General features: G+C 39.5%; 1 protein-coding gene across 9 annotated transcripts in view; it reads left to right on the forward strand.

Moving 5' to 3' along the window:
- GBF1 (golgi brefeldin A resistant guanine nucleotide exchange factor 1) overlaps positions 1-21845 on the forward strand; it is a 119625-nt gene that overhangs the window by 12169 nt on the left and 85611 nt on the right. For all 9 annotated transcript variants that reach the window (XM_043926978.1, XM_043926970.1, XM_043926973.1 and 6 more), the window contains one exon: positions 707-773. In XM_043926978.1, the coding sequence (XP_043782913.1) occupies positions 707-773 (67 nt within the window). The remainder of the gene's footprint in view (positions 1-706; positions 774-21845) is intronic.

Here is a 21845-nt window from a genome sequence, read left to right on the forward strand (position 1 = left end):
GAGTCAGGAATGAATGTGTATGACTATGATAAGAGAAGAGACAGAGTAATACATGTCTCAGTCTGTATGTTTCAGTCTGTTTGGGATGCTCTAACACAATACCATGGGCTGGGTAGCCTATAAAGAACAGATTTTTTTTTTTTTTTAAACAATGTATTAATTTCTAGAGGCTGAAAGTTCAAAATCAGAGCATTAGCATGCTTGGGTGAGGTACTTCTGGGTCTCAAACTTCTCATTGTATCCTCACATGGTAGAAGGGGCAAGGAAACACTCTTGGCATGTGGGATCTTAGTTCTCTGATGGGGAATCAAACCTGTGTCCCCTTGCAGTGGAAGCATGGAGTTTTAACCACTGGACCACCAGGAAGTCCCAGCACAGAAGTTTTGAGGCATCATGATCATTCAGACCATAGCACATATAGAAGACCTAGCAGTCTATGGTAACTTGAATGCCATGGTCTTGGTGTAGATTAAGATTAGTACTTCAGGATGTACTATTTTAGGTAAGCACAGAGTACTTCTATGAGATAAGAGATTAGGGAACTGGAAAAATGAACCATGGCTAACTTTCTTTTCCTCAGAAGGAAAACTGACTGAATTTTCTGGTTGGATTCAGAGAAAGAGCTCTTGATCTATCTTTTATTTCCTTTTTACTCTTGGTCTGATAATTCTTTTTTTTTTTTTTTTTTTTAATCTGTGTGTTATAGGATGAAGAACGGGATCCTCTGCTGCATAGTTTCAGTCATCTAAAGGAGATTTTAAACAACGTAACAGGTAAGTATGTTTGATTTATTGCAAGAATGGACAAACTTTTTCTTTATAGTATAAGACTACATGATATTTTAAGCTTTGCAGGCTGTAGCAACTGCAACTACTCAACTCTTGTCATTGTAACCCAAATGCAGACTCAGATAATACTTAAATGAATAATAAATAAAATTTTCTTTTAAAAAAACAGGCTGCAAGCCAGTTTTGGCCCACAGGTGTAGTTTGCTCTGGTTTATTTTACTGCTGATCCTTCCTGGAGCTCTTAGAGTGTCCTACTTTAATGGGGAATCAGCATTCATACAATTATAAGCTTCCTTCTTTGCTTGAGTTATAAGTGTTATTTTTGGCTAATGTTCTGTTTTGTTTTGGCTATTTTTCTTTCTCTAACTCACATATACCATCAGATAGGAAATTGATGGCACAAGTGAAGTGTTTAATACTTGCAGTGTAACCTTTCTCTTACAGAAAGTCCTTACTGGTTTTTAGGACCTGAGCTTTCTGTAATGCAGCTCTTTTAGTCTTCACTTGTTCCCAGAATCTTTTGTGTCACACACTCTGCCTTTGTTTTCCTAATCATAATTATCTTATGTAATAATTATATGTTTAGAATTTTCAAAGCCACTTTCACATTTATTACCTTATTGAATTTTTTTCACTTTTATTTATATTTCAGATCAGGAACTTCATTCTTTCTTCTTTTAGTTTAATTGAGATATAATTGACATATAGCACTGTATAAGTTTAAGATGTACATAGTACTTTGAATTACATACATTATGAAATGATTACCACAGTAAGTTTAGTGAACATCTGTCATCTCACAGATACAAAATTAAAGAAATAGAAAAAAAATTTTTTTCCTGGTGAGAAGTCTTAGGATTTAGTCTCTTAACAACTTCCATGTGTAACATACAGCAGTGTTAATTACATTTATCATGTTGTATATGTGTACATGCATGCTCAGTCTCTCAGTTACGTCTGACTCTGTGACCCCATAGACTGTGGCTTGCCTTGCTCCTCTGTCCATGGGATTTTTCAAGCAAGAATATTGGAATGAAGAATACTGGTTGCCATTTCCTCCTCGAGGGGATCTTCCTGACCCAGGGATTAGACCCATGTCTCCTGCATCTCCTGCATTGGCAGGTGGATTCTTTACCACTGGGTCACCTGGGAAGCCCATTGTGTTGTACATTATAGCCCTAATACTTATTTATCTTATAACTAGAAGATTGTGTCTTTTGGCTGCTTTCATCCAGTTCCTCCTTCCCCCATCCCCTGCCTCTGGTAACCACAAATCTGATCTTTTTTTCTGTGAGTTCATTTGTTTGCTTTTGAAATAGAATGGACCTGTAGTACTATGTTCTTGCTATACAACATTGTGATTTGATGTTTCTGTACATTTCAAAATGTTCACCATGGTAAGCCTAGTTACCATACCTTCTTGAAACTTTTAACACAACCTGTGAGGGAGGCATGGCAGATTTGTCCCCCTTTTATGAATGAAGCTGAAGCCCAGAGATATTTTAAGTGATTTAGCTGAGATCACACTGATCCTAAGAAGTGGAGTCAGAACTCAAAACTAGAATTCAGGCCCCTAACACCAGATTTAGTGCCCTGTTCTGTGTTGCTTCTGTTCATACAGTTAGAGGGGAATGTACACAGGAAATGCTTTATATTATGTTTAAAAACATGTCAAGGGAGGAGGTAAAGGCTCAACACTTCATATTTTTCAAGCCTGGAGGGAAGATATAGACATAAAGGGAAAGCCTCAGAGCTGTGCTCCTCTGTTGACTATAAAGGGCTTTTGCAGTTGTATGTCCCTGGAATGTTTTTAGCTAGTAACATATCTAACACCATGATTGAAATAGCTTTTAGGCTTCTGCAGATTAAATAAATAAATAAGTAAGTGTTCTCCTTTTATGAGAAATGTAGGAGAATATCTGGAGAAAAATTCCTTTTACTTTCCTAACCCTAATCCTAGGGAATCTAAGGATTTTCTACATGTTTCTTTAAAGGAACAAATTTGACTCAATGTGAAAAGTGTTCGCAATGTTAGCCAATGATCAGATATAGGGGAAGAGGTGTCTGATAGCTAGTTAGCAGGGCTAATGCTGCAACTAGGCATGTTCTCATTTTATGGCCTGTACTGAAAGTGATTTGGCTGCTTTAGAAAGTTGGTGGCTTGTGCAGATTTTTTTTTTAATTGAAGTATAGTTGATTTACAGTGTTGTGTTAATTTCTGCTGTACAGCAAAGTGATTTAGTTATACATATATGCATTCTTTTCCATTATGGTTTATCCTGGGATACTGAATATAGTTTCCTGTGCTATATAGTAGGACCTTGTTGTCCGTCCATCCTATACGTAGTAGTTCGCATTTTCCCAGGTGGCGCTAGTGGTAAAGAACCCACCTGCCAATGCAGGAGATGCAAGAGATGAGGATTCAATCCCTGGGTGGGAAAGATCCCTTGGTGGAGGGCGTGGCAACCCACTCTAGTATTCTTACCTGCCTGGAGAATCCCATGGGCAGAGGAGCCTGGTGGACTATAGTCCATAGAGTTGCAAAGAGTCGGACACGACTGAAGTTACTTCGCATGCACGCAGCACGCACTAACCCCAAACTTCCAGTCCATCCTCCCCTCCCCTGTAGCCACAAGTCTGTTCTCTCTGTGAGTGTTTCTGCTTCGTAGGTAGGTTCATTTGTGTCATGTTTTATACTCTACATACAAGTGATATCATATGGTGTTTGTCTTTCTGACTTACTTCACTTAGTATGATAATCTCTAGTTGCATCCATATTGCTGACAGATTTTTTTTTTTTAACTTTTCATGTAAAACTTACATATCCCAATTACAAAGAAAAATAGTCAGTAGATATTTACAATTCTTTTTCATGGGTCAGAGTTTGGAGTGTTATCTTTCTCAGAGAATACATTTGGAAAATGTTTGGCAAGCATTTTATATACAGCTGAGAATTGTTGTCATAAGTGGCTGGGTATACCCTAAAATGGCTGAGGTCAGACTGGAGTTGCCTTGTAGACCTTTTGGGCACTTTGCAGACCCTGAGGAGCTGAGGTGGTGCTGCTCTCCTGATAAAGCCACGTTTCCTACTTGCCATCCAATCTATATCCCACACTTGTTTTCTCCATTCTGACATATCCCAAGACTTCAGTTCAGAGATTGTATCTGTGGTGAGTAGTACAGTCCAGGATTTGGTTTCTAGTTCATCTGAGAGTTACCAAACTTGAGTCTGCTGCCTAATTTTCTTACATCTTTGGGTTAGGAATCCAGATTATCTTCTACTTGAAACTATTAAAACCAGAATGTGCCGAGGAACCAGTTCTGTCAGTGGTACTAGGAACATAGCTGGGTGTTGTCCAAGTTTTCCCTCAAAGTGAGGAAGAAGGTGATGATGTTTTCCAGGGGCCAGTAGCTGTGGCAGGTATTGAAACTGCCTGTCTAAGTTGCCCCACTGTTCTTGGGTTTTAGCGTATTACCTACCTGATAAATGACAGAGTGGATCCAAAATAGAGCATTTCATGGTCTTCTGGTTGGTTCTGACCCCCCACATAGTGCTGGCTTCCAGGAGCAGGTTTATGGGTCAGCTGCTCCTGTGGTCCTGGACTTTGTAATCCATGACCAATTTCTTGTTTCTTTTACTGAAACAAACAGATTTTTTCTGATTGGCAGTGTCAGGAGGATTGCTTTCTTGGAAGCCTGTTAATGGTTGGAGGCTGGGAAAGGGTTTTGAACTTGGAGAGAGAAACTGAAGGGACTGCCATTGCTATGTGACTGGGAATGGTGTACCACTTAGGTTGGAAGAACTATGATAGGAATTCCAAGACTCCATTTAGTTTAACTCATGAAACTGACTTGGGCTTGGTCTCTTTTTGCAAAGGCTCTTTATTTGCACTTTTCTAGACTATCTGCTGGCTGGGTTGGTTAAGAATATTGTTAATGGAAATAGGTGATTCATTGGACATTATCAGTCAACCAAAGCAATTTTTCCTCTTTTCTTTTTTTTTTTTTTTCACTCAGTCCGACTCTGCGATCCTATGGACTGTAGCCTACCAGGCTCCTCAGTCCATGGAATTTTCCAGGCAAGAGTACTGGAGTGGGTTGCCATTTCCTTCTCCATTCCTCTTTTCTTGTAAGCAGTCAGAAGATCTTTTAAGGGCATAAGTGCTCCCTACTCCTTCAGGAACATTGTCTGAGCATTGTAAAGGAAGTAAGTCTACTGTCTCTAGTAAGGGTTGGCTAAGTCCATGTCAGTTATTCTCACAGGTGTGTCTCTGGACCACATTTGCAGTCAGTATTTGCCCAAAATGCATGATAACTGAATGCTCTGTAATATCTAGAGTAATAGAATGTTTTAATACCAAATCTAAAGAGAGGGTTGCACTTGGAATGTATGGAAGTGCCTAAGAGCAAAGTTGGCATATTGGTACTTTGGATAAAGCCATAGCTTACCACCAGTGAGACTTGACTGCTGCCCCTTATTTAGTCTTTCAGTTCTCTTAAGAATCCTTTAAGAGGTTATTCTGAAGGAGTTAAAACGGATGTGTGGTTGCTAGGAGCTGGAAGTGGGCATGGGAAGTAACTGCTAATGGTAATAGGGTTTCTTTTAGGGGTGATGAAAATGTTCTGGAATTAGATCGTGGTGATGGTTGTACATCTTTGTGAATATACTAAAAACTGTAGAAGTGTATACTTTAGAAGGATGAATTTTATGGCATATGAAATCTATCTTAATTTTTCAAAATAGCAAGTGTAGACTAGAAAAGCAATGGGATTCACCAGCTCTTTCTCAGGGCTCAGAGCCATGAAGGGATGCCTCTGACTATAGTTGCTGCTGTGCATTGAACCCATTGCCCAGCAAAGGCAGCGTAAGGCTCTGTTCAGCTCCTGGCCCAGTTTGTCCTTTTATGTCTCTCTCATTAACTCAAGAAGCACATGGCTTTTATATTTAAATTTATTCAAGCTGTAATCTTTGACATTTGAGTTAGCTTTTAGTACAGTTTTGCATTTATAGTAATATATATTATGTATTTTCTCTATCCCCAAAGAATCCATTTTAATCTTTTCCGGATGCAAATTTCAGGCTGTCTTGCCCCATCTCTCCTTTCTTTCTGTCTTTCCCCTCCCCCAACGGAGTGTGTTTGATCAGGTGTGGCAGGAATATCCACTGTCAAGCTGCGCCCTTTATATTAGTCAATATTATCCTTCTCCCCCCCTCCCTGTCTGTCTGCCCCTTTGGGCTTTCCCAGTTGATTTATAATTTTGGAATTCTCATCGGAGTCTGTAATACAGTTTGTTCATTATTTAACCAAAACCTGTTTAATGAGCAGAGAGAGGCAATGTAAATGTTAGGCATGTTGCAGTGATGTACCTTTGTGCTTCTCAAAGCGGGTGGGTAGTTAACTCTGTGCTGCCTGCAGGGCTGGGGCTTCCTGGCCTTAGGGGCAGAAGGACCAGTGTCTCTTCCTTCCATCTGCTCAAGCCATACGGTGGGCTTAGATTCCAAAGGCACATTTCCTTTTATCTTTTTAGAGATCTTGTTGGGGCTCTTGCGTATTGGAGTTATCTACAATCTCACAGATTGGGCGGTAAGATTTGTGGCATGGGACTGGGGGATGAAAGGGAAAGTGAAATATTAGAATACTTGATACTGCTCTTGGTTTTAGGTCTGTAGAGAGTTGTTGTTCAGTCACTCAGTCATGTCCTACTCTTTGTGACCCCATGGACTGCAGCATGCCAGGCTTCCTTGTCCTTCACCATCTCCTGGAGCTTGCTCAAACTCATGTCCGTTGAGTCAGTGATGCCATCCAACCATCTCATCCTCTGTCATCCCCTTCTCCTCCTGCCTTCAATCTTTCCCAGCATCAGGGTTTTTTTCTAATGAGTCACCTCTTCACATCAGGTGGCCAAAGTATTGGAGCTTCAGTATCAGTCCTTCCAATGAATATTCAGGATTGATTTCCTTTAGGATCAACTGGTTTGATCTCCTTGCAGTCCAAGCTGTAGAGAGTAGACAGTTTACTTTTGGTTTTATAGCTGTTCTGTGCCACATGTTGGATCTTACTTCCCTGATCCCTAATCAGGGATCAGACTCGTGCCCACTGCAGTGGAAGCACAAAATCTTTACCACTGGACTGCCAGGGAAGTTCCCCAAGTGTAGACATTTAGAGTAATCCTTCTAGCCAGCATGGTCTCTGGTTTTTGATCTTTTTGTTCCCAGATTAGACAAGTGCTTGCAAGCCTTAGTACCCTTCATTCAATATAGCTTCACAGATAGGGCTCCAGTCAGTCGTGATTTGTGGTTTTTGGCTATGATCATTTACCTCCAGATTTTAGGCTGCCTTTGTCCTTGGTGTTTAAACTTAGATCATTACAAAGAGATTCTTTTCCAGAATCCAAAATTTTTAAACCAGAAATTTTGATTTAAAGCACAGAGGGAAGAACAATCTAAAAGTATCACACCAGAGTCTTCTCTTAAGGAATCACCTCTTAATGACTTTAAGGGCTTGAGGAAGACCTCTTAGTGATATGTGTGTGTGTCAGGGGTGGTGGTGGGGAGGGTAGTAAGTTTGCCTGTGGAGACAAAACTTCTTGCTGGTCTTTTTAATTTTGAGGACCTATGAGGCTCGGGGTATTTAGCATAAGACTAAGGTGGTCTTGAAGCTCAGTATAAGCACTTGTGTTAACTATGGAACTGTTGTAGCTGCTTGGACCTTTTCTTTCTGAGATTCACTAAGATTTGGATTTCTTCTAAGTCTGGCTTATTAAATTGCTTCTGACCAATATTTATTGAATACCTGCTGTGTGCTAGGCATTTTGCTTAGGCACTTAGCCATTGGATCTATAATGGTAAACAAATTTCCTGCCCTCATAGCCACTGGTTTTTAAGACTAGTAACTCTGGCTGACCATTCTGAGACTAACTTACATACTTATATACTATACTCTAGGCCATATGGTTCCCTATCAGATATGGAATAGATGATAGTAAATGAGAGCAGTCTGTTGCCATCTTTTCTTATTCCTCCTTTTCCCCTTGTTCACATAAACCATAGAAATGAGGAGAAATTTAGCTCATGTTTTTGCTTATTTGGCTTTCTCATGTAAAGCTGTTCTGGGCAGAGTTTAGGTATTCCCAAAGATATTGATGGGTTTGCATATTGTAACTCTGAGGGATAAGACATTTGAGGGATAGTATATTTCTTCACTGTGCTTACTTATACAGCAAGATATGATGTGCCTGAGTTTAAGAGGAAGAAGCAGGTGTCTGGAGAGAGTGGATGTATCAGGAGTTTATTTAAATATAATTTATCCTAGACAAACACACCTGTAGGGTACTGTCTCAAGCTTTTTGAATTCAGAGTTTGAGCTAGGAGGTTTGAATCCATGTAACCTCCAGAGCTTTACAGAGAACATTTAAACAGAGTCTGAAAGCCAACTTGGGAGGAACTATAACTTAACACCTGTCTGACTTAGGCCTCTTGGAAATAGCCTTCTAAGTTGAAGCAAAACTGTTCCAGGATGCCTCAGACCTCAAGTTTAATCTGTTTCAATTGGAACATAGGGACATATAGGGAAGACATTCAGTAGTCACTGTCAGGAAGAAGAGTGAGTAAGGGCACACATTCGAAAGAGAAATATCAATAACCTCAGATATGCAGATAACACCACCTTTATAGCAGAAAGTGAAGAGGAACTAAAGAACCTCTTGATGAAGGTGAAAGAGGAGAGTGAAAAAGCTGGCTTCTTTTTTTTTTTTTTAATTTTATATTTATCGGTTGTGCCAGGTCTTAGTTGTGGCATGTAAACTCTTTATTTCCAGCATGTGGGGTCTAGTTCCCTCACCAGGAATTGAACCCATGCCCCCCTGCATTTGGAGCATGGAGTCTTAGCCACTGGACCACCAGGGAAGTCCCAAAAGCTGGCTTCTTAACACTCAACATTCAGAACACCAAGATCATGGCATCTGGTCCCATCGCTTCACAGCAAATAGATGGGGAAACAATGGAAACAGAGACAGACTTTATTTTCTTGGGCTTCAAAATCACTGAAGATAGTGACTGCAGCCATGAAATTAAAAGCCACTTGCTCCTTGAAAGAAAAGCTATGAGAAACCTAGACAGCATATTAAAAAGCAGAGACATTTCTTTGCTGCCAAAGATCCGTCTAGTCAAAGGTATGGTTTTTCCAGTAGTCATGTATGGATGTGAGAGTTGGACCATAAAGAAAGCTGAGCACCAAAGAATTGATGCTTTTGAACTGTGGTGTTGGAGAAGACTCTTGAGAGTCCCTTGGACTGCAAGGAGATCAAACCTGTTATTCCTAAAGGAAATCATTCTTAGATATTCGTTGGAAGGACTAATGCTGAAGCTGAAGCTCCAATACTTTGGCCACTTGATGTGAAGAGCTGACTCATTAGAAAAGACCCTGATGCTGGGAAAGATTGAAGGCGGGAGGAGAAGGGGATGACAGAGGATGAGATGGTTGGATGGCGTCACTGACTCAATGAATATGAGTTTGGTTAAACTTCTTGAGATGGTGAAGGACAGGGAAGCCTGGCTTCTTGTGGTCTCTTTTTGTTTGTTTGTTTGTTTGTTTGTTTTGTGTTCTCTTAATTCCTGACCAGAGTTTGAACCCAGGGCACCCAGCAGTGGAAGCTCAGAGTCCCTGGACTGCCAGGGAATTTCAAGAGTTATTAGCTTTGGTCCACTTGGAAATGAGCTCGTAAATTGTTTAAGACCTAACTGGAGACTGAAAGAAAAAAAAAAGATAAAATGATAAAATTTGGCCAACAAATTTATGTAATGTGCTAAGTGTTGGAACAGACAAGGTTGGGCACACTTATGTAAGTATCTCTTTCCTGTGCCTTTTTTTTTTCTTTTGGTTGTGCCACATGGCATGCAGGGTCTTAGTTCCTTGACTAGGGATCAAACCTGTGTTCCCTGTAGTGGAAATGTGGAGTCTTAACCACTGGACCACCAGGGAACTTCCTCCTGTGCTCTTTTTTTCTTTCTTGTTCTGTAATAAAATATATGAATATATTAGTTTGGAGATTGTTGAGCAACACATTAGAGTGTGACTTGAATTTGAGTCAGGCTGACTTTGGCATCTTGGTAGCTTGAGTGGCCTCAGATTTATGGGCATTTGAGCATAGTTAGGGCAAATAAAGGTACTGTGTTTTTTTTTCCCTTGAGATTATTTATATCAATAAGATGGCTCCCAGAGGCCTATATTTTGATGACTTTACGTTGTCATTTCTTTTTTTTTTTTTTTTAATTAATTGGAGGCTAATTACTTCACAACATTTCAGTGGGTTTTGTCCCACATTGATACGTTGTCATTTCTTTTTACTGGTGTGTTGCTCGCTCAGTTGTGTCCAACTCTTTGCAGCCCCATGGGCTGCAGCCCTCTAGGCTCCTCTGTTCATGGAATTCTCTAGGCAAAAATACTGGAGTAGGTTGCCATTCCCTTCTCCAGGGTATCTTCCTGACCCAGGGATCGAACCTGGGACTCCCAAATTGCAGGCAGATTCTTTACCAGCTGAGCCACCAGGGAAGCCCCATGATCTGAACCTTCATTTGACAATTCTAAACCAACAAGTTCTTCTAAACCTTCATTTGTCCTCAGGATTAGAAAATGAAGACTTTCTTGAGAAGAAGCATTTCTACATAGTCTTTTTATTAATCAGACTCTCCATTTTTCTCATCCTAGTACTCAAACACACCATCAGAACCAGTCTCCTGGTACATTTTCCACTACTCATATCTGAAAGGAAGCTGTGAAGAAAAGGACTTTTTTTGGGGGGTCACACTGCATGCCTTACAGGACCCTTAATTCTCCATCCAGGGATTGAACCTGCACTCTGGGCAGTGAAAGTGTAGAGTCCTAACCATTGGACCATCAGGGAATTCCCATAAAGGACATTCTTAGTATCTTGGCTCTCAACAGCAGAAGCAAAGAAACCTAATTTCTTTCTAGTAGAGTTTAGTGGACAAGGTGACAGTGTGGCCTGTGGTGGGTGTCACTGTTGCTAGTATTGCTGTCATTGACATTGTCCTTTTTAACACAGCCACCTCTTGAGGCCTGAAATTTCTCTCTGGATATGTGTTCCAGTTTGCCATGACAGCAGTCAGATGAGTAAAAAGAGGGAAAGCCAGATACAGCCTTGTTTTTAACAGGGAGTCAGGCAGAGTCCCTTTCTTCTCTTCTACCCATTCAAACCTAGGGTAAGTGCCAAGAGGGTTTCAGAAGGAGCCAGGTGTTTGAAATTCACTGTGCAGTTTTTGTTAGGAGAGATGGTGAAGAGTTTTGTCCTAGCCTTACCTTCTTTAACCACCTCTCTATGCTCACAGATATTCAGTTGGTCACCCCAATTTCTAAAATGATATTGGGTATGTTTATGGAAAGGGTGAGTACATTTGTCTTTTCTCTTCTGCACCCATTAGAAGAGTGGGATATAGAGCAAAATGAAGATCAGGTTATTTTATCTCAGAGATCATGTTAAACAAGAGTTGTAGATGGAGAGCAGTGACTACCTTAAGCTATCAGTTTTGCTTCTGGAAACGAGGAGATAAGATGCTCCTTTCTAGTTTTGAGACCTTTGTTTCTTTGGAAGTCTGAAGGACTTAGATGGACAAGCACTCCTGGCTGCTTGTTGGCTGGCTTCTCTTTTCATGCCTCTTCAGTAACACCAGCCTTCTGTTACCACTGTATGTTGAGTTGTGAAGGGCTGCCACATGTGCACATATCACAACTGACCTTTCCTTGTTCCACGCTTGTTGAGCGATTATTTGCCCGTTTGTAGAACTCACATTATTGCTTTGGGTTTCTGGCCCATTGTGAAGTGGAGCCATCCAGGAAGTGGACTGATACACTGTACATCAGAGGGGAATAAATTGGCATTTGATTTGGTGGAAAGGCAGGGCCAGATGTAGTGTGGGAGCAAGGGTTTTTCTGCAGTCAACCATGTAGCTTGCTTCCAGGTGTCCTGGAAAGCAGCTTGGGAACTGGAGGCTAAGGGTAGTTGGGGACATTAATTGGTGAGCAAGAGGATCAAAAGGACTTCAGTGTTATCTGTGATGGGCCCTTAATTGGAAAAAATCCTCGGAAAGTATAGGGACAAATGAAATTTTTCTGACACTGGTAGGAATTTTTCAACGGATTATTTTTCCTTTTCAAGTAAAGTGAGTTATTAATTGGCAGAAAAATATAAAACTTGAATAAGAAAGCTTCATTTCATGTGAGCTTTTCATGAAGGTTCATTCTTCTCTTTGGGCAACAACAGGTTTAAGAAAACTGCCTTAGTACTGGTGATAAAGGGAGAGCTAAGATAATAATATGACTACCCTACTATGGGCTAGATTGGTATCTTCAGACTGTAGTTGCATTTTGTTAATGGATTGTGATATCATTTTAAAGGGTTACACAGCAATTTTTCCTCAAATTTTTAGTGTGAAAAATTTCAAACATACCAAAATTGAAATATAGTGAGCACCTGCATCTCATACTTGAGTCAAAATTATTAACAATTTAGCCATATTTGCTTTATCGATGTATTTGTGTATTTTTTTTTATACACCATTTGAAAATAAGTTGCAGATGTGTTGATATTTCAGGCTGAATCCTAAATAAGGACATTCTCCTACATAATCATAGTATCATTATTGTACCTAAGAAACTGAGCAGTAATTTACCAATATTAGTGAATATCCAGTCCATTTATTAAAATTTCCTATTTGTTCCCAAACTACCTTTTATATCTATAGCTGGTTTTACCAACCAAAATCCATATAGACTTGTCATTTCATTATGTAGTTATATCTCTTTAGACTTTAAAAATCTAGTATAGTTTTCTCCACCCTATTTATTATTTTTTCTTGACATTGACTTTTTGAAGAGACTAGGCCTTTTATCTTTAGAATGTTTTACATTCTGGGTATGTCTGTGTCCTTGTGGTGTCATTTAACCTGTTGCTGTACTTCAAATATTTCCATTCTAGAAGTTAAGAGTTAAAAGCTTAACTCAATTCAGGTTAAACATTTTGGGCCCAGATGATACTGTGTACTTCATATTATATCACCATAGGAGGCACATACTGTCAAGTTGTCCTGCTGTTGATGGTGTTAAATTTGGTTATTGCTTCTGGTGGTGACTGCCATATCTCTTCATTGTAAAATAAATTTATTTTTCTCTTTGTGATTAGTAGATAATCTATGAAGTAATAGTTTGGCATCTTGCAAATATTCTGTTTCTAATATCCTTTTACCTAAGGATCATCCACTGATGAATTTTTGCCAGAATCACTTATTTTACTAGGGGAGAGGATTTGCAGAATGATGATTTTCTAATTCTGTCTTTCTTTCTACATTATTAGTAGTGTTCTCTAGAATAGTTCTCCTCTGTAAATTGGAGGATGAAACACAGTTAGTTTCTCCTGAAAAGGCAGGGAAAATGCCTAATTCTTTCCCTTAAATTGCCAGCTTTCAGATCAAGGAGTTTGTGTAGTAATGAGCGCTAATGGGGGCAAGTGAGGAGTTTTCCACTTTGGAGGAGCTTATGAATTTTTATTTATTCAGTGTTTACAGTTAATTATATTTATGATCATTTTTGGTGCAAAAGTAATTCCAAGTTTGGTCAGTGAGAGCCCCTTCAAACTAATTCCTTTGTTCCTTTGATATGACCCCTTTGAGCACTTCCTTGTTTTCTGGTACCAGCTGTGGGCCTTAAAAAGAATAGAATAGAAAACATCAGTGCATCACACATAATAAAGAGAATATCTGACTTATTCAATTAGCATAATGTCCCCAAGGTTCATTTATGTTGTTACAAATGGCAGATTTCCTTTTTTTGTTGTTTATGGCTAAAGAAGTTCTATTTATATGGTTGTTTCTCTCTGGGTGAATCAGCTTTTGCAAGGCAGAAATTAATTTGAGACCATTTGAATCATAACAGTCCTGGAGAATGTTAGAATAAGTATTCTTTCCCAAGGAAATAAACATTGTGGGTGTAATCATAATTAACTAGTCACTTTGTACCTTGTATGTTATCTGTTTTACATGATGTTAAACTAATTGTTCCAGAAAGAGTGAATAGCACATCGTGTTAGATACGGCCTGGCCATCGTTTTGAGTTCTTTTGGTAGATCAAGCAGGGAGTAAGTTATGCTAGAAAGATTTGAAACAGCATCTTTTATAGGAACTTTGATCTTGGCAGAAATTCATTTATATGTTAAGTCAACAGGTATTTCTTGAGCACTTCATTGTGTGCCAGACACTGAATTATGTATTAAGGACCTAGTTTTCAAGGAGGCCAACCCAGTTCCTGTCCTCATAAAGTTTATGGTCTAGTGGGTGGGTGATATGAGAGACTCTGGAATTTGAGTGGACAGCTGGGTGGTGGTTTGAAGTCTTCCCAGCTTCCACATATGACCTTAGGAAATTGTGTGCCCTGGTGTACTGAAAGAGGTTCTAGGGTCTTCAGAAGAACAGCCTTGGTGTTTGTCAGCTTTGTCTCTCCCACTCTCTGCCCTCGCCCTGGCTGCCTGGCAATAACTGTGTGCATGGCAGCTTCATTAGCTGCTTTAGGGCTTTGGATGTCTTAGGGCTCAATTACTCCATTTATATTCATCTTTGATTAGTCAGTCTGTGCATCTCAGAGCTGAACTGACTAAAATTGTACTACAGGGATAAGATATCAATGACTGATGTCTTTTCTAATAAAAGTCAACTTCTAATAGAATTTTGCTTTCAGGCTTGGACGTGTAAAGTAGTTGTTAGGATTCTGCAGTCTAGGGGCACAAAACAAAAATTTTAATAGCTACTTAGTTAAGGTGCTAAAAGAATGAGGGGAATTCCATGGTGATCCAGTGGTTAGAACTCTGAGCTTCCACTGCTGAGGGGCCAGGTTTGATCCCTGGTTGGGGAGCTGAGATCCCGCAAGCCATGAGCTGTGACCAAAAAAATAAAATAAAAATTCACAACTTAATCAGGCCAACAGTATAAAAAAATAAAAGAGTGAGGAAAGTCCTTTTCTATAGCTCAAATTTAATAATTCCAGTTTAAAAGTAATATGAGCAGCCCATTGTCTTTAGCCCAGCAGCCTCACCTGAGGAAAAAAGTATCAAAACTCAGTGACTTTGAATAGGATTTGACTTCAGATTAGCAGAACGTCCCATTGTATGTTTATCTTTTGAATCCCAGAGAAAGCTCCCTTAGCTTCCCTCATAGCTCAGTTGGTAAAGAATCTGTCTGCAATGCAGGAGAGCTGGGTTTGGTTTCTGGGTCAGGAAGATCCCCTGGAGAAGGAAATGGCAACCCACTCCAGTCTTCTTGCCTGGAGAGTCCCATGGACAGAGGAGCCTGACAGGCTACAGTCCATGGGGTAGCAAGAGTCCGACACGACTTAGTGACTAAAGAGAGAGAGAGAGAGAGAACCCTTGAGTTCTCAGAAAGAATGCCATTTAGAAATGTCCTTTTTCCTTAGGAAAAAGGACTATTCCTAGGATTTTCAAGGGTGGAGAAAGGTAATAAGGCAGTGAAACAATTAAACAGTGGTTAAGATCTTTCTAAAAGAGGAAGTTGGAGTGAATGTTGGAGTATAAATGTTACTCAAACAAATGTCCACAAAAAGACCTCATCATTTGCTTGATAGCTTATTGTGTTTAAAGTGCAGTTTTATCTTCTTGGCCTTTTTTCTGGGATGAGTGTACATCCAGGGTGCATCCCTAATACCTGTTATAGCCAGATACTTTTGGTGACCAATCCCAGTGACTCTGGCAGAGGGTCCTGTTCCCTCTGGCCCAGGAAGAGGAGTTCTCTTTCAGCTCCCCCACCTGGAAAGAAGCATTGTGGGATAAATAGTCAAGGGAAAGTGGATTTCTGTTGAAATCCAGAATCCAAATATGGCTCATTAATCCTCCCAAGTGAGCCCAAGATTAGCATCTTAATCAGTCTCATTTCAGAGGTTTTAAAGACTTACTCTGTTCTCTAGGTTCTTTATAAGGAAGGAAATGAGCAGTGGCTGCAGTTGATAGAGCTCTTTGGTATTTAGAGAATGGGAGCTGTTGCTAGGGTCCTAAGTGGTCCTAGGTAGGCTGCAGCCTTAAGAATCAGCAAAACTGGGTTGTGTGTATGCAGTAACTGAAGGCAGAGAGCAGGAAATATTTATGTTGCTAATAGTCTTCCTCTAAAAGCTCAGAAGGGAAAGAATTGGCTTGCTTCCCTACCATTTAGTGTTTTAGTGTTATCTAGAATGTAAGTCCATCTCTACTTCCTCTTTAATTTACTGGTGTCAGGATGTTTAATCATCAACTGATAGTGGATTCTTTCAAATTTTCATTTTGAAATAATTTCAAACTTAAAGAAATGTTGTAAGAATAATACAGAGGTCTCCTATATACTTTTGTTTTTATTACTCTCTTTCTATACACACACAAACATATGTATATACATTTTTTTCTAAATCATTTGAGAGTAGATTATATATATATTACAGTCTTATCACTTAATACTTCAAATGTGTATTTGCTAAAACAAGGATAACCTTTTACATAATCTTTAATACAGTATCAAGTTCAAGAAATTTAGAATTGATACAATACTATTCATATTCCAATTCTGTCAGTTGTCCCAATAGTAAATTTTTTAGTTTTTTCCTTTTCAGTCAAGGATCACATATTGCATTTAGCTGTCATATTTCTTTAGTCTCCTTTAATCTGAAACAGTTCTACAGCGTTTTTTGCTCTTTCATGACATTGAATTTTTTAAATGAATACCAGCCATTTTTTTCTTCTTTCTTTCAAGAGTGTTCTTCATTTGGGTTAGTCTGGTATTTCCTCATGATGATTCAGGTAGTATGTATTTGGCATGAATCTACACACCACTGGGCTTTCCTGGTGGCTCAGACCATAAAGAATCCACCTGCAGTGTGGGAGACCTGGGTTCAATCCCTGTTCTGGGAAGATCTAGAGAAGGAAATGACAACCCACTCCAGTATTGTTGCTTGGAGAATTCTATGGATGGAGGAGCATGGTGGGCTATAGTCCATGGGGTCGCAAGGAGTTGGACACAACTGCAGCAACTTAGCACATACCCACTGCTACTGATAATAGTGTCCTTCTTAGGACACCCCTCACCCCTCATTGGTGATATTAATTTTGATCACTTCATCAAAGTTTTAACTTTGTTTCTCCACTGAATAGATACTGTGATTCCCTTGGAACTCACAAGCAGTTTGTGGGGCGACATATTAAGACCTTGTTTTGCTCCTCATTAAACTTTTGGTGGCTCAATGGTAAAGAACCAGCCTGCCAATGCAGGAGACATGGGTTCGATAGCTAGGTTGGAAGATTCCCTTGGAGAAGGATATGGCAACCCACTCCAATATTCTTGCCTGTGAAATTTCAAGGACAGAGGACCCTGGAGGGCTACAGTCCATAGGGTTGCAAAAGAATAGGACATAACTGAGCGACTAAATAACAACGACAAACTTTTCTCCCCATAATTTATCGTATGTTGATGATTCTTGCCTGAACCATTTTCAGGTTGCAGTGATGGAAAATTTGAATGGTTGCTTAAAACATCTGTTCTTAAAGGACTTGTTCTTAAGTATGAGAAGAAAATGTGAATTTTCTTCTTAGCTTGCTTATGTTTGTTTCTTTCTAAGAAATATAATCACATGCTCTGAAGATCTGTATTTCTTTATGGCTTTGGTGGTGCTGCTGCTGTTCTTATTGTGTTTTTTTTTAATTTATTTATGTATTTTATTTTTTGGCTGTGCTAGGTTTTTGTTGCTGTTCTGGCTTTTCTCTAGTTGTGGAGAGCGGGGGCTACACTCTAATTGTGGTTCATGGGCTTCTCCTTGCGGTGATTTCTCTTCTTGTAGAGCACAGGCTCTAGGACACACAGGCTTCAGTTGTTGCGGCCCTCACGATGAGGGCACAGGTTCAGTAGTTAAGACACACAGGCTTAGTTCTCTGCGGCATGTGGAATCTTCCTGGATTGGGGATCCAACCCATGTCTCCTGCATTCTTTACCACTGAGCCACCAGGGAAGCTTGTGATGCTGTTTTTTAAAAATATCCAGTAGCTTGGGGAATTCCTTGGGAGTCCAGTGATTAGGACTTGGAGCTCTCACTACCAAGGGCCAGGGTTTGATCCCTGGTCAGGTAACTAAAATCCCATAAGTCACACGGCATGGCCAAAAAAATTTTAAAAAGCCAGTAACTTAAAAACTCTTCTAGTTGTTGTTTTTAATAATTTTATTTATTTTTGGTTGTGCTTGGTCTTCGTTGCTGCACAATCTTTTCTCTAGTTGTGGCGAGCGAGGCCTGCTCTTCATTGCAATGCACAGGCTTCTCATTTTGGTAGCTTTTCCTGTTGTGCAGCATGGGCTCTAGGGTGAGCGGGTTTCAGTAGTTGCGGCTCATGGGCTCTAGAGCACAGGCTCAATAGTCGTGGTGCACAGGCTTAGTTGCTCCATGACACATAGGATTTTCCTGGATCAGGGATCCAACTCATGTCTCCTGCATTGGCAGGCGGATTCTTACCACTGAACCACCAAGGCAGCCAAAACACTTTTTAGTTTTGAAAATTGGGAAAAGGTTTATCTCAGTGAGGCTTGACCGAGGGTTTAGTGATTTCCTAGAATATGGCACCATCATCAGTAGAATGAATTTGTTTTCTGCTCAACCAGCAGCATAAATGCTTTTCCCCTAAGCCATACTGGTAACAGCCTTGTGAAGCTGACGCCCTTCGGTTTTTTTCTTTTCTCCTTCTAATAAGTGGGATAGCAACATGAATGCATCATATATCGGCATTTCTCAAATATATTTTAGAAGCCTGGTTGAGCTCATTAAGAACTTTTACTTCAGCTTTTTAAAACATACAAAGTTTTGAAATGGCCATCATTCAGGAATTTTAAGAGAAAAAATTGGTTTTAGAAAATCACTCCCCATTCTTATTTACTATCACCCTTTTCTCTCCTTCACTCTTTTTTCTCTACATTTTCCCTTTGCTTCTACTTTCTTTTTATTCCTTTGAAGGATCTGATCAATATGCATGAATGAGCCTCCCTAAGAAAAGAAAAGGTAGAGAAAAAGGTATTACTCTTGAGTCTTATTCTTTGCTGTTACTATGGTGAAGAGTAGGCTGATGATATGATATTACTAATGAAAACCTTACTAGTTATCAGTTATGTATTGTGGAGGAAACCTTGCCCGTGAAAAATTAAGAGAGAGAGAAATAGGGAAAGAAAATAAATGAAACTAGAGAGGCAGAAAATAAGGAGGAGAGAACAGAAAGGAGCAGAAGAAAAGGACTTGGAGGGAAGGACCAAGATTACAGAGTTGCTAAATAGGAAAGTGGGAATCAACTCTAACATTTACCTTTACCCAGTCTACTGTTTCGGCTTTCCCCTTTCAGTAGAGTGTGCTGCAAAGTAGGATGAGGTCGGGATGAATAAAATGGTCCCAGCTTTGATTCCTTGCATCCATCCGTTGAGAACTGAAAGGTTTACCCTGTGATAAGGTGACTTGATAGCCTGATCCTAGTAGGTTATGGTGGAAGAGTCTATTAAGAGATGCCTTTTGGGCAGCTAGCATTAACAGTTATTTTTAACTGTTAATGAAACTCCCATTTCAATCCCTTCATTCTTTAGGCTCCTCCACTGGCTACTATGAGAAGCAGTCAAAATTAGCAGCTATACAAAATGAAGTACCTCTTGTCTCCCCAGTCACTTCCAAAATAAACAGGGAGTAATACTGTCCGTATTTTGTCTCACTTTACTCTGAAGGCTACCGATAGAGGAAGCATGGATTAGTGTGTAGTGATTTCTAGGCTCTGCCCTCTGGACAGATTCCCCTGAGTGTTGTGGCTGAGTGACAGGACCATGTGGCAGGAGTGCAGCTGGAAGTATATCATCGGCAGATTTGGGTTGGGTAAATATAGCAGGAGCAGGATGTCAGTGTGGGAGATGGATTGTTCTGGGAAAGGAAGTGTTGTCTTTCGTCTGAGAAACAATTTCCTGCACTTCTGGGACTCTTGCTTTCTTCTTCTGCTTTTTTTTTTTTCCAGGGCAGAACAGGAGTTGGCAGGAGTTGGGTACACTTGGTGTATTCTATCTCTGGGTGTCTGTCTGTTCCTACATTTGAAGATGGGAGTAGAAATCAGATCTGTTTGGTCAGTTAGCAATAAATAGGCATACCCTTTTGCCTTATAGTTCACTTTTTGCAGTCTTAAAATTATAGCACATACCTGTATAGAGTCTCTTTTTAAAAGTAATTTTTTTTTTTTTTTTTTTTAGTAAAACAGACAAGTTGAAAGACAAATATAATTATACAAAGAAAATCAACTCTATTGACAGTCAGACATGAGGCACCAGCTGGCAGGAAACAGCTGGGATGTTTCTGGGGGCTAGACTCTTCACACCAGAAGTTAACTCTTTAAGGTATCTCTGTTATCTGAACTACTTAAGGTGGCTGCCTACTTATCAACAATCTATATAAAAGACTAAATCTACGAAATTATGTGACCTTTTACAAATGACTAGAACTTTGTCATTTTAAAACTTTTTAAAAAGTGTCTTTATTCTAGAATAGATTTAGATATATGGAGAAATTGTAAAGAAGTTCCCATATACCCTATACCAAGCTTCTCCTATTATTAACATCTCACATTAGTGTGGTACATTTGTCACAGTTAACGAACCCACCTGATACATTATATTAACTGAAGTCCATTCAGATTTCCTTGGTTTTCATCTAATAGATCCAGGATCCCATCCAGGATGCCATATTATGTTTAGTTGTCATGTTTCCTTAGGCTCCTCTTCACTGTGATAGTTTGCATATTTTTTTTTCTTTAATGTTTCATAACAACCCACAAAATAGACTGAGCCTTTATTAGTATCCTCCTTTTACAGATAAAATTCAGGCTCTGGAAAGACTAAGTAACATGTTCAAGGTAATAGAAACTTTAGTAAAAGTTTCTATTAAAATGTGATTATGATTTGGAAAAAGACAATAAAGTAGCTATTTGCTTTTAATGTGGATGAGGGCAGAAATGTAGCCAACTTTCCAGTGGGCCATTTGTAGAAGAGGAATAAGAGACCAATTTGAATAAATATTACTTGTTTTGGATCTTTCTGTCTTACCTGGATATAAATTAACATTATTATTTTAGTAACAGTCCCATGGGAAATGCCCATTCTCTTTTGTAATTCTGCTGTTTATCAAAGGAGCTGATTCCAGAGAATTCTGGACTGCCTGATAAGTTGACCTTGTTTTCTGGCAGCAGGCTTGCTGCTCCCTGGTGCTTGTTGTTAGACATCCAAGTTCAGTAGGAAAGTCCACTGAAAGCCTAGCATACGCACTAACACAACCAAACTGTTTCTGGCATTACGTAGAAGTGACTGGGACTAAAGCACATGAATTTTTTGTAAAGTTCTAGAATCTAATTGAGCATGCTGAAGTTCTGGCTTGAGGTTAGGAGATTCACAGAGTTGTAGTGCTGAGAGGTGGTAGAAAAATGAAAAAATCCACCGGGACATGTCAGTTACAGGCTCTGAATGTTTTATTCAGTGGGGTAAGGTGGAGGAGGGGAGAGGAGGTAAAGTGTAGTATGTTGCTGATGATGCTAGATACTATTAAAAGATAATTTCAGGGTGATGGAAACTATAGGGGTATAAATCATCAGATCTTGAGGGAATAGCATCTCTTGCCTAGAGAAGTATCCATGGGATTGTACCTGTGTCTTAAAGGGCAACTTTTAAAGTTCTCCAAATTAAGCTGATAGGGTAAGAGTTTATTGATGGCATTAACAACCACTTTTATTAACACAGTTTTTATTTTAATTAATGGGAAATGGGATACTTCTCAGTTTATGCTTTTATGATATATAGCTGTGAATCTAGAGGCTGGCTTAGCACCTTTTTGTAGTGACTGTTGCTCTCTCTGGTTATTAGCTCTGATTTTTTTGTCTAAAGGCAGCTATGGAAATAGCAGTGAATAAAAAAATGAGGGAAAACTTGAGGAAGTTTGTGTATATTGTTTGTCTTCATGGCATCAT

Source organism: Cervus elaphus, chromosome 15 (genome assembly GCF_910594005.1).
Source record: "Cervus elaphus chromosome 15, mCerEla1.1, whole genome shotgun sequence".
In the NCBI taxonomy this organism is placed as follows: Eukaryota; Metazoa; Chordata; class Mammalia; order Artiodactyla; family Cervidae; genus Cervus; species Cervus elaphus.